The sequence below is a fragment of the Chiloscyllium plagiosum genome, unplaced genomic scaffold (genome assembly GCF_037043375.1).
Source record: "Chiloscyllium plagiosum isolate Xiang-an unplaced genomic scaffold, Cpla_swu_hap1 HiC_scaffold_8, whole genome shotgun sequence".
Classification (NCBI taxonomy): domain Eukaryota; kingdom Metazoa; phylum Chordata; class Chondrichthyes; order Orectolobiformes; family Hemiscylliidae; genus Chiloscyllium; species Chiloscyllium plagiosum.
The window spans coordinates 89,304,227-89,318,050 of record NW_028270146.1 but is presented as its reverse complement, the minus strand read 5'-3'; the positions used below and the strand labels follow the sequence as shown (position 1 = coordinate 89,318,050).

General features: G+C 44.5%; 1 protein-coding gene across 10 annotated transcripts in view; it reads right to left on the bottom strand.

Moving 5' to 3' along the window:
• Nucleotides 1-13,824, bottom strand: part of sipa1l1 (signal-induced proliferation-associated 1 like 1) — a 415,651-nt gene that overhangs the window by 12,827 nt on the left and 389,000 nt on the right. For 9 of the 10 annotated variants that reach the window (XM_087990088.1, XM_043698149.2, XM_043698152.2 and 6 more), the window contains 3 exons: nt 12,552-12,714; nt 2,496-2,715; nt 1,383-1,529 (listed from right to left, as the gene is read on the bottom strand). In XM_087990088.1, the coding sequence (XP_087846214.1) occupies nt 1,383-1,529; nt 2,496-2,715; nt 12,552-12,714 (530 nt within the window). The remainder of the gene's footprint in view (nt 1-1,382; nt 1,530-2,495; nt 2,716-12,551; nt 12,715-13,824) is intronic. The other variant, XM_043698153.2, reaches the window with a different exon arrangement.

The following is a 13,824-nucleotide window of genomic DNA, read 5'->3' as shown; positions in this document are numbered from 1 at the left end:
AGACCACATCGGGTGCGACGGATATACTAAATGACATTGGTAGAGGTACAGGTAAATTCCTGTTGGATATGGAAGCATTCTTTGGGGCCTTGGACAGATGTGAGGAGAATGGTATGGGCACAAGGTTTGCACTTCCTGTGGTGGCAGGGGAAGGTACCAGGATTGGGATGTGAGCTAGTGGGGGGCGTGGACCTGACGAGGGAGTTGCGAAGGGAATAGTCTCCAGGGAACGCTGATAGGGTTGGGAGGGAAATATATCTTTGGTGGTGAGGTCCATTTGTAGGTGGTGAAGTGGCAGAGGATGATGCAATGTATGCAGAGATTGGTGGGGTAGAGGTGAGGTCCAGTGGGGGTCCAGCGTTGGGAGGTGTGGGGTTCAAGGGTGGTGGTGTGAAAAATGGAGGAGATGCGCTGGAATGCATCATGGACCATGTGGGAAGGGAAATTGCGATTTTGGAAGGTGGTGGTCCTGGACCTCCTCCAATGCCAAACCCTTACCACCTGACACCTGGAGGAAGAAAGCCTCATATTCCGCGTTGGGACCCTGCAACCACATGGAATCAATTTGGATTTCAACCAGTTTCCTCATTTCCCCTCCCCCAACATTATGAGTCCCAAGCCTCCAACTTGACACCGCCCTCCTGACTTGTCCATCATCTTTCCCATCTATCCACTCCACCCTCCTCTCTGACCTATCACCTTCTCCCTCACCTTCATCTACCAATTGCATTCTCAGCTACCTTCCCTCGAGCCCCACCTCCCTCCCATTTATCTCTTGGCTACCTGGCCCATAAGCTTAATTCCTTATGAAGGGTTTATGGCCAGAAACGTCAATTCTCCCACTCCTAGCATGCTGCCTGACCTGCTGTTCTTTTCCAGCACTACACTGATTTTTAAAAATCTCAAGACACAGCTAAAGAACAAGCAGCTCTCCTGATTTTCTGGTCAACATTTCTTCTTGAACCGATATACCTTAAATATAATTTTAAGGTCAACCATTATATGGCTTTCTGGCACAGAATGGCTGCTAAAATAAAACCCATTGCCACACATCAGTTTTTCATGCCTTGAGCGAAATACATATGAACACATTGGATAAGTTCAAGCATCAATAATTCATGAATGAACCATATGTACAAGGAGTGACTTCAGCTTGAAACATTAATGTCTAAAGCAACTAAAATACTGACAAATGTAAATTATGATTGATATCTGTGCACAAATCCGTACTCAACAATCTGCATGAAATTCTGTAAATGTGAAAACTACGAATTTACATCTGTCTCACTCCAGCTCCTTGTGTGAAATTGACATTAGAAAAAATTAAAACTATTACTGATTATTTTCACATGACAGCATAAAGCAAAAAAACAGAGTGTTACCTTCAAATGCCTTTGCTGCATCCACAAGGTTGGACCATTCCAAGCCCATGGCTGTATCTGGCAGGGGCATAAGGCCTGGATCTGGCAGTGGCTGCCGCCTTCGTTCATGAATATCAGAAAGGGAACCATCGGATGCAGAAAGTTCAACTGTAGGATAACGCAAAATATTAATCAAACATTGATTATCAGATAAGTTAATTACAACAAATCAATAAATTAATTTAAAATGAGACTAGAAAATTGGATCAAGCCAAAGAAAGAAAATGATTGTTACACTTCATGTTCTAAAAAATGTGCTTTATTTTAAAACCACAATCATCTTCTTCCAACGAACCCATTTCCAGAGTACATGTCCTGACTGAGAAATGATGAAATTCAATCTCTGCAATAGCACATGAGCTTGGATTGTAACTTACATTGTTTAACCTTCAGAGGTTTAACTGGCTAAACTAGTGGTGAAACAAAATTTGGAGGAAAATCCATCCAAAAGTTAAAAAGACAGATTTTAATTTGCCTGCATAAAGACTTTGATGAAGGGAACTAGAGTCTCAACATGGCCTTGATTGTAACAGTAGGCACAGACCACAGCCTAAGGGATGCAGAAGGTCTACACCATGAAGCCTATGTTAGTTAGCTCCTTCTTCCTTACCATTTAACTCAAAGGTTCAGCATTAAACCCCAAATCTAACTCTGATCTGTCCTCATAAGGTATTTTAGTCTAGGTGGCAATGCAGGAGCTGCCAAAGGTAATAAGAGCCCCGGTAGTTTTGGAGAGCAGGCCAGGCAGCGTATTCTGCTTTTGATACTGCTTGGTGACTCCTGTTGGAAATTAAATACATGTTTTTGCAAATCCTGTGTGCAGATCTTGGTGGTGATGCCCCATGTGGTTGAAACCATCCTGACTTTCACTGTCTAAGCTCAAACCATAGCCATAGTTGGAGAGGAAAGAGAAGGTCTGCTCCAACAGAACTGCACCTCAAGTAAAATCACACCTTGGGGGATAAAAGCAAACAAAAATCAGGATGTAAACTCCCTTTGTCACAATAAAAGCAGCAAATGCACCACAGATCGCTTTACTCAGACAAGACAGCGGGGCCTGTGAGCACTACCCACCATGATGAGATTTTATCGACTGTCCATGCTTACGGCCTGGCAGTGTGTAGTGCAGGGATGGATGGGTGCTGGAGAACAGGACATCGTTGGGCAAGGCTTGGTCCAGGAGTGATGTGTGCGCATTCGAGAATGAAGGCTCTCTCTGGCCACTGTAGATGCTCTCATCAGACAAGGTCCGGTGCAATGGCTTCCTCGTTGTTGGCGTATCTGGGAGAGACAGCTATATCAAGACAAAAGGAAAACCAAAGTAAATTCACCCATTTAAAATTAGAGATAAGGAACAGAGAATGTGTGTCAAACAACAGACAGGACAAGCTTCACATCCAGGGAACAGATTTAGAAAAACTGATTTTATTTTTGCTTAAGAGTGCAGGTTTCATTTTCAAATCACATTTTTGACAGATTGCAGTAGCCTTCACAGCATATTAGTGCTAGGATTGATAATGAATGAACCTCATAAACATCACAAAATCATTGCAGTGCAGATGGCCATTAAGTCTGCACTAGTTATTCTAAGAGTCAAAGTGACCAGTAACTTACTTCCATATTATTGCTTGCAAAAATATCCTCATTACTTAAGTTAAACTGAATTGCCTGGAGTTACTAGGCTAATGGTTACAGATTTTGTAATTCTCCAGTCCTCACTAATGCCATCCTAGAACCAAATGAAGATTGGAAAATTATGGCTAGTGCCTCTAATTTCTGTTTGCAATTTTATCAATATCGTGGCTGCATCTCATGCAGTTCTAATGCCATAACAACTTTAAGTTCGATAAAATAAACCGAAGAACTGCGGATATAACATAACAAAGAACTGCGAATGCTGGAGATCTGAAACAAAAACAAAAATTGCTGCAGGAACTCAGCATGTCCAATAGCATCTGTGGGGAGTAAGCAGAGTTAATGTTGAGTACAGCGACCACTCTAGTTCCGAAGGAGAATCATTGGACTTGACAGGTTTACTCTGCTATCTCTTCATAGATGCTTTTCCTCCCTCTGCCATCTAGACAGCTCTCCCCATCCCCAGACTCCCTTCCCAGCCCCTCCCCCTCCCTTCCACTGCTCCCTGCCACCTACTGGATTCATTCCTGCCATTGACCAACCAGTCATACCCTCTACCTGTCTTCACTTATCCCCACTTCAACACCCTGCCCCCGCCTCCCCCTTTATCTGCAACTCATCCCACACTCATCCCCAGTCCTGAAGGAAAATCCATCCAAAAGTTAAAAAGACAGATTTTAATTTGCCTGCATAAAGACCTTGATGAAGGGAACTCGAGTCTCAACATGGCCTTGATGTAACAAAAGGCACAGACCACAGCCTAAGGGATGCAGAAGGTCAACACCATGAAGCCTATGTTAGTTAGCTTCTTCTTCCTCACCATTTAACTCAAAGATTCAGCATTAAACCCCAAATCTAACTCTGATCTCGCCTCATAAGGTATTTTAGCCCGGGTGGCAATGCAGGAGCTGCCAAAGGTAATAAGAGCCACTGGTGTTTTGGAGGGCAAGCCAGACAGTGTATGCTGCTTTTGATACTGCTTAGTGACTCCTGTTTGAAATTAAATAAATGCCTGTGCAAATCCTGTGTGCAGATCTTGGTTGTGATGCCCCAGGGTTACACCTGAAACGTCAGCTTCTCCACCTCCTGATGCTGCCTGGCTAACTGTGTTCTTCCAGCCTCTTGCCTGTCTACTCAATTCCCCGTTCCACTGCTCTAAACACCCCCGCCTCCCAACACAATAAGGACAGAGTCCCCCTTATCCTCACCTACCACCCCACCAGTCTCCGTATCCAACGCATCATCCTCAAACACTTCCGTCAACTCCAAATAAACCCCACCACCAAGAACATCATCTCCTCCCCATCCCTTGCAGCCTTCCGCAAGGACCATTCCCTTTGGCAGTCCTTGGTTGACACCACCCCTGTCACCAAACTCCCAGGTACCTTGCCCTGCAACCATAAAAATGCAAAACCTGCCAGCACACCATCTCCTCACCTCCATCCAGGGCCCCCAAACAGTCCTTCCAGGTCAGACATAGGTTCACTTGCCTCTCTTCCAACCTAGTGTACTGCATCAGGTGCTCCCGATGTAGTCTTCTCTACATCAGGGAGACTGAATGTAAACTTAGGGAACAGTTCGCTGAGCATCGCAGCTGAGCCCGCAGTGACCGAGTGGACGTTCCAGTCACCACCCATTTCAATTTCCCCAACCATTCCCTTTCTGACATGACCTTCCTTGGCCTCCTCCATTGTCAAAACAAACCACAGCTCCTATTGGAGGAGCAATACCTTATCTTCCGCCTGGGCACCCTCCAGCCCGGAGGACTCAACATTGAGTTCTCCAATTTCAAATAACCTCCCTCCCCCTCCCTTCCACTGTTCCACACCACCTACTGGATTCATTCCTGCCATTGACCAACCAGCCATATCCTCTATCTGTCTTCACCTACCCCCACTTCACCACCCTGTCCCCGCCTCCCCCTTTATGCGGAACTCCCCCCACACCCACCCCAGTCCTGAAGGGTTACACCTGAAATGTCAACTTCTCCACCTCCTGATTCTGCCTGGCTGGCTGTGTTCTTCCAGCCTCCTGCCTGTCTGCTTTGAATTCCAGCATCTGCAGTATTTTTTGTCTCTTCACGATGCTGGCAGATGTGTTGAGTTTCTCCAGCAATATCTGTTTTTGTTTAAGCACAAATAACCTTGTCAATAGCCTTTTTGATCAATTTTAAATCCTTTTAGTGTATTAATTAACTTGTTTTTCACTTATTTAAGTAGCAGCATCTGCCTTGGAAAAGAGAGACAATGTATTCATTTGAATACTTCAGTTTTGGTCCATGCCTCTGTGTGTAAACCCATTGGACCCTAAATCGGTCCAATCCATTTTATGACCCTTTTACAATTATTGTGTGTGCAGATAATGTTAGGATTCCAACTTTTTTTTGTTGCCAGTCTCTTTTCAGACTCTTTGTAGCTCTTATTGGCTTATCACATCCACTTTAAACCTTTTACATTCAGCCTGTTGCTTTAGTGCATTATCCTGCATCAACTACGATATACACATTGTTTCTTTCTAACCTTACCTTCCTACATCATCTTTCATTCAAAGAGCTGTAGATTTGTTTGCCCTGCTCTTCCCTTTCACACAAATATAGCTTGATTGTATCCAACCTCCCTCTCCTTTGAAGGCAGCACATTGTTCCGATACTTTCTTCTTTCCTGCCAACCTTTGATTCCAATTTGTCTGACCAGATCCATTCTCACAGATAATAGTTATATTACAGTTAATTACTTCCTACACCAATGGGTCTTCTTAGTATTTACTTTTGCCATCTATCATCATTACTCTCATTTGCACTCCAAAATTCTCTCTCAACCCATGACCCTAACTTTTACATATCAATCCTGTTCACATAACATCAGATTTGTTTCAAGTGCATTGATGAACTTAATTTAATCCATCTGCACTAGTTTATCTCTCTCTGTGCTATCATGTTTGTGATAGAAAGAAGGGGGTGGGGGCACAGACACAGAGAAAAGAATGCAATTCCTGAAGCTCCTTTCATGATGTCACAGCATTCCAACAAAGCAGTCTTTGGAACCTAGTGACTGATCTTGAGAAATGTTGATTTGAAGAGAGCAATGTCCATGATCACTTTTCTGGAAATACTTAAGTAGCAGCAAGACTCTGATGAATTGATAAAGAATGCAAGCAAAAGCTACACATTCTAGATGTGTAGAATATGAAAACAAAAAGGAAATATTCAACATATATGGAACCTTGATTAGACCACACATATTTTGAATAGTTCTGGCATAGTACAAAAAGAATGTCAGGGCGGAAAAGATTTACATTGGCTTGTTATAATTGAGATAATGTAATTGTTAAGTATAATTGGACAGACTGCATTCTTTCCTCTGGAATACTGAAGGCCTTTAAAAGCATGAAGAGGTTCAACACAACAGTTTAGAAAAACTATTTCCACTTGTTGCTGACTTCAAAATATGTAAGTTTAAATATAAGATAGCATTCACAAATCAAACACAGAATATTAGGAAGAATTTCTTTCAACAAGAATGAAGGCAATAAAATTGATGTATTTAATAAGAGGCTTGATTACAGATTCAAGGGAACAGAAAGAGTGATAACAGTATAGAAATGGGAGGTATTTGTAGTGTAAAAACAACTTGCATTCAACAATTCAATCAATTCTATAGAATTCATTGCAAAAATCGTATGACTACAAGGCCTATCTTAATGGTGTCAGTTCTAGGAAAATATAAAGCAAAGAAAATTTGTAATATTTTTCTTGGGTATTGTGGGAAGTTTTCTCTTTCTATCTGGGTGGTGCTTTATTACTTATCATAGCTTTAATGAAAAACAGTACATCCCAAAACCACAGCAAGTACCTGGCTGATTAGATTACATTTAAGTCTTTGAAGTACAACTTGGACAAAACACAGGCCAAAGTTTGGGGGCTGGGGTGTGGAGCATGTGAAAGAGAAAAACATGTCTGGGTGGACAACTTATCCAGCAAAGAAGTGAATACCAACATTTATATATTCAGTTCCACTGCTCTCAGGTCAGCTGATTAGACAGGACATTGGAAATCCCCTGCATGATTGAAATATCACAGGGAAAGAATTCTTTCCTCAACCATCACTATCATATTCACATTCGTCTACTTACTACGTCAGGTACTTTGCTGCATATGAATTGGCTAACATGTTAATCTACATACAAATTGGGACTGCATCATTAATTGTAATATATTGTTTGTAATACACTCTGGAATCTCCCCAAGATGACTCAAAGTTCCACACAAATTCAAGTGTGTGGGCGAGTGATCATTATTCACGGGGACGCCTTAAAGAACATTGACCGCGTCCAATACTTCAGAAGTGTCCTGTCAGCCAAAGCAGCTATTGATGAAGAGATCCAGCACTGCCTCCAGTGTGCTAGCGCTGCCTTCAGACACCAAAGGAAAAGGGTGTTCGAGGACAACATCAGATCCGACACCAAGATCATGGCTCATAGAGCTGTGGTGGTTCCCACTCTCCTACGTGGCTTGGAGACATGGATTGTCTACAGCAGACACCTCAAGGTACTGGAGCAGTACCATCAACACTGTCATGCAAGGTCCTGCGAATCCACTGGGAAGAAAGACACACCAATGACAGCGTCCTCGACTAGGCCAACATCACTAGAATCGAGTGACCACTCTTGATTGGCTATGATGGGCTGGGGCTGAAAATGTGTTGCTGGAAAAGCGCAGCAGGTCAGGCAGCATCCAGGGAACAGGAGAATCGACGTTTCGGGCATAAGCCCTTCTTCAGGAATCTATGATGGACTGGGGCACATCATCCACATGACGGACACAGGAAGCACTTTGGTGATACCTTCAAGGCCTCATTAGCAAACCGAGAGATTCCCACAGACACTTGCAATCAATGGTCCAAGACCATCTAAAGCGAAGGAGCAGCATTCGGGAAGATGTCGAGCACCTCAAGACTTGCCAGAAGCCAGGCGAAAACAGCGTAAGGAGCGCACTACCACATCAATGCCGTACCCATCCCTTTCTGCAACCACCTTCCGCCTCAAGTGTAACAGAGCTTACAGAAGCTGTATAGATCTGTACAGCCACCTATGAAGTCAGGAGAAAGTGAGGACTGCAGATGCTGGAGGTCAGAGTCCAGAGTGTGTTGGTGGGAAAGCACAGAAGGTCAGGCAGCATCTGAGGAGCAGGAGAATCTGTGTTTCGGGCATAAGCCCTTCATCAGGAATGAGGTTTGTGGGCTGGGGATTGAAAGATAAATGGGAAGGGGGTGAGGTGGCCGGGGGGGGTTGGAAGAGGTAGTAGCTGAGAAAGCTATAAATAAATGAAGGTGAGGGAGAAGGTGATAGGTCAGAGGGGGCGAAGTGATGGATAGGTCAGGTGGGCAGTGCCAAGTCAGAGGATTGGGACTGGGATAATGCGGGGGGAGGGGAAATGAGGAAGCTATTGAAGTCCACATTTATTGCGTGTGGTTGCAGTATCCCAAGGCAGAATATGAGGTATTCTTCCTCCAGGCATTGGGTGGTAACTGTTGGCTATGGAGGCGGCCCAGGACATGCATGTCCTTGATGGAGTAGAGGGGGAGTTGAAGTGTTCAGCCACGGGGCAGTGGGGTTGGTAGGTGTGGGTGTCCCAAAGATGTTCTCCGAAACGATCTGCAAGAAGGCGTCCTATCTCCGTGATGTAGCGGAGACCACACCGGCTGCAACAGGTGCAGTGGGTGACGTTGGTACAGATGCAGGTAAATTTCTGAGGGATGTGGAAGGATCCCTTGGGGCCTTGGATGGAGGTGAGGGGAGTGGTGTGGGCACAGGTTTTGCACTTCTTGCGGTGAGAGGGAAAGGTGCCAGGAGTGGGGTGTGGGGTGGTGGAGGCGTGGACCTGACAAGGGAGTCGCAGAGGGAATGGTCTCTATGGAACCCTGATGGGGTGGCAAGGGAAATATCTCTTTGGTGGTGGGGTCCATTTGGAGGTGGCGGAAGTGGCGGAGGATGATGTGATGTATGTGGAGGTTGGTGGGGTGGAAGGTGAGGACCAGGGGAGCTCTGCCCTTGTTGTGTTGGGAGGGGTGGGGTTCAAGGGCGGTGGTGCATAAAGTGGAGATGTGCTGGAGGGCATTGTGAACCACGTGGGCAGAGAAGTTCCAATCTTGGAAGGAGGTGGCCGTATGGGACTTTGAGGTGGAATTGGTCATCCTGGGAACAGATGTGGCGGAGGCAGAGGAATTGGGAATAAGTGATGGTGTTTTTGCAGGAGGTAGTGTGGGGGTAGGTGTAGTCTAGGTAGCTGTGGGAGTCAGTGGGCTTGTCGTAGATGTCTATGGTTAGTTGGTTGCTGGAGACAGTGATGGAAAGGACAGGAAGGGGAGGGAGGTGTCTGAGATGGTCCAGGTAAATTTAAGGTCGGGTGGAAGGTGGTAAAATTGATGAACCTTTCAACCTCCTCATGGAGCACGAGGTGGCGCCGATACAGTCATCGATGTAGCGAAGTAACAGATGGGGGGTGGTGCTGATCTAACTGTGGAAGATGGACTGTTCCATATACCTGACACACAGACAGGCATAGCTGGGTCCCATGCACGTGCCCATTGCTACCCCTTTGGTTTGGAGGAAGTGGGAGGATTGGAAAGAAAAGTTGTTGAGGGTGAGGACCAGTTCAGCCAGGCGGATGAGGGTATTGGTGGAAGGCTACTGGTTGGGACGGCGTGAGAGGAAGAAACGGAGGGCTTGGAGATCTTTATCATGGCAGATCGTTGTGCACAGAGACTGGATGTCCATGGTGAAGATGAGACGTTGGGGGTGGGGGAAACAAAAATCTTGGAGGTGGTGAAGGGCGAGGGTGGTGTCACAAATGTAGGTGGGGGGTTCCTGGACTAAGGGAGACAGTTTGGTGTCAAGGTAGGAAGAGAGGAGTTCAGTGGGACAGGCGCAGGCTGAGGCAATGGGTCAACAGGGGCAGTCAGGTTTGTGGATCTTCGGTAGGAGTAGAATTGGGCAGAGTGGGGTTCACGGACAATGACGCTGTGGATGGGAGATCCCAGAGGTGAAGAGGTTGTGGATGGTGTGGGAGATGATGGTTTGGTGGTGGGAGGTGAGGTCGTGATCAAGGGGGCAATAGGAGCCGGTGTCTGAGAGTTGGCTCCTGGCTTCAATGGTGTAGAGTTCAGTGCACTACATGACTACCACCCCCCACCTTGTCTGCAGGTTTGACGGTGAGATTGGGGTTGGAGTAGAACGCTACGCGTTGTGAGGGCGGGAAGTTGGAGTGGGTGAGGGGGTTGGACAGGTTGAGGCAGTCGATGTCACAGCTGCAGTTTGAAACGAAGAGATCAAGGGCTGGTAACAGGCCGGCATGGGGTGTCCAGGTGAATGGGGTGTGTTGGAGGCTGGAGAAGGGGTCCTCTGTGGGTGGGTGGGCGGGTGGGTGTCTTGGTTGAAAAGTGGGCCCAGAGACGGAGGGGCAGAAGAAATATTCAAGATCGCAGCATACGTTGAACTCATTAATCTGGGAGTGTAAAAGGATAAAGGTGAGGCCTTTGCTGAGGACTAAACATTCGACCTCAGTGAGGGGAGATGTCGGGGAATGGTGGACACATGGTAGGGCTGGGAGCTAGGACATGGAGTGGGGCTGGAAACTATGAACTATGAACTCACCCTGCTAGTGGAAGAGAATCATCCTTGTCTGTGAGGGATCGTCAGAATGAGTGTGCATGAATGGGTTTGTCTGAGCCATTTTCACATCTTTCCCTTCACCACCTCCTACCTCCTCCAAAACTTTTCTGAAAAAGCAGATTGGACAACAAGAAAAACCAGGCTGAAAGGCAATTTCACTTTCACACAAATCCCTTGGGGGCCCAGCTCAAATCAACTCTAACTCAACCCTGGTGCTCATCACCTTCCTTTAGTAATCAGGACTTGTGCCTGTGTTTTTTTATCCACCCCACTCTAACTCAACCTAATAAAAAAAAAACATTTTTAGCAATTAGCTCTGCTGCTTGGCTTTTAAATGATCAATTTTGTGACTTATTCATTTACATTAATTATTTATAGCTTTGGACATTTTCTGCAATAATTAACATTCACTATTGTGATAAACCTAACTTTCTGATATTTGTACCTGCATCCATGCAAAGGATAGGTTTTTAACTGTGGCAAGCCATAAGTAGAGTAAAATGGTTCCACTTTAAATCTCTACAAACCAATGGTATAACCTTTCACAAAGAACAAAACCTCTCAAGTACCTGAGATACTCACAGGTCTTTTGACATGTGGTTAAAATCAACCAGGAGAAAGTGAGGACAGCTGAAGCTGGAGATCAGAATAGAGAGCGTGGTGCTGGAAAAGTACAGCAGGTCAGGCAGCATCCGAGGAGCAGGAGAATTGATATTTTGGTCAAAAGCCCTTCATCGGGAATGGGTTCGCTTGCAACCCGACCTGCTGTGCTTTCCAACACCACACTCTCTACTTTTGACATGTGATAGCTAATTTCAAAATCAGCTCATACTGAGGGCATCAAAAGCTGTTGGTTGCATGGGTTGAGTACATGGACCGTCTTAACTAGGACCTTTGTCAATACTCACTGTACAGTGTTCCAATGTTAAATGCACAGTATCCACCAATCTTGCTCAGGTAAGCCAGCTATTGGAAGCTGGTGTGGAATGGAAACATTCAAATTTATGCCCTTTTTACTTTGATTTAAGGCACATTATTGAAGCAGACAAGTGGGAGCATTATTCTGTAATCAACTGTGCAATACTGAATCTGAACATGCTTCATGTTGCACTGGAGGAAAACATCTTTCAATGAAAAGAAAAATTACTAATTTTCTTTTGAAGAAACGTTCCTTGCTGCAATGTACATGAATAGGTTCCATCAGTGAGGGTTGCCTCAATGTAATTGGCTCTGTCAAGTGTGCTGAATACTTTTGGCAAAAACATTTATGTTTTCTGCTCTATGCGAGTACTGTAGGCAACAAACTATACTGGGACACTCTGCAAAAGCAGCCATCACCCCACAGTCCTGTAGAGAGATTAGGGTCAATGAAAGATGTGAGACTTGTCATATAATTACCTTTAAATGTATTTTACAAGCTCCAAGCAAGTGTTGCTGGGTACTGTGTTCATGTAAGAGGCTGCTAGACAGGGAATCTTTGCAGCAAACCTCAAAGGCATCGGATGAGATGACACATGAAATAGTAAGTGACTTTGCAAAATTTGGCTTCGTAAACAAAACTCCCAAAGTTTCACAGGAAACCTGCATTTTTCAGGTTAAAAGTATTTAACACAAACAGCAAGTTTAAAAGTAAGCAATGTTTGAAATGCTTTACCATGAAGTTAACTACTGTTTTAAGTTACCATACAATTACAAGTTAGCAGCAGGGCAGCACATTTTAAATGAGGGAAAGGGAGATGATTTAGAAAGGAGCATACTAAAAGCAACGATTGGGAAGTTTTGATCAGGTCTTCACAAATACAGTAGAGTCACTTTGAACTTGCATACCTTCCCATTTTTGCCAATGTCCGGAGGAGGACTATCAAGGTTAATTAACTTCTTCAAGTCTTCTTCAATTGTTGACTTTGATGACCTCTTAGGAGACCTCAAGTCTCGAACTGAACCTCGCAGCTTTGTCTGTGTAATTTCGCAAACATCGCTGTGATGACGCCTGGTAAAGAGAGTAAACGATCAATTGCAATCCTTTGTTATGCAACTTAAAGTGTACGATTTTATGCAGGTGCCCACACATTAAAAATAATATCAGTGGCATATATTTGCTTAAAGCTCAACAGATAGGAGTTTCTTCAGCCTCCTTTTGGTAAATAAATCAAGCTCTTAAGCAGCAAGAGAAATTTACCACAAGACACCATACTGGTTTAAGAAGTTGAACATGCACTCTTAACAGCATCCCAGAGGATTAAGGATGGTTGCCACTAAAGCTTGCTTGCTGGCACTCACTGAAGAGACTACACAAAATGTTAGTGGATAGAACATGAGTAGCTTGCTCTCTTAATAAATGAAGTGAACAAGTTGCTGTTGAGGACTGAGTACTGCTGAAAGATGTGTGACAATTATGATGTTCACCTTCTAAAGAGGAATTTAAAAACAAATAGGGAAATATTCTCATCACATTATCAACATTTATTCTAGAAATTCTCTGAAGACTTCCCCTAAGAAGAGTCAATGCAGCAGTAATCCATCTTAATAGACAAGAGAAAAGTGGATACTTGATCATGAACATCTTGCAAGAGGATTCCCCCTTGGTTTACAGGAGGAATGGAAGGAGGACTGAGGTCAGGCAGAGCAATACCTACAGCTGGAGCAGCTGGAATAGAATGAGAACTTGGTCTCTCCCCCACTGAGTAAAAGAAATGTGCTCCCTCTTCCACAACAATCTCCACTATTACATTAGATAACCCATGTTCTCTCTCCCTTGGACCCTGAGCCACATGAATTGTTACCATGTGTCATTTAGCAACTCCAGCACCTTGGTATAAAGCAGCATGTGCAATTTGTACATATTCTTTCAAGAAAATTATTTAATTTTTTTCATTTCACTCAAGTATTTAGCCTGCAGATATCTGCTTTAAAAATTTCAAGCAAGTTTGAACTCAAATAATGATTGAAATTGATCATTCCATTTGAAGTTGCCAGCCCTCTCAGGTTGTTCCAGAAGTGACCACCCAGGCTGCTTTGCATAACCTGGAAGGAGACAGGGAAGGATAGTTGATTAAAAACATCAAAGCACCAATGAGAGCTGGCAGAGCATTGATCTGTT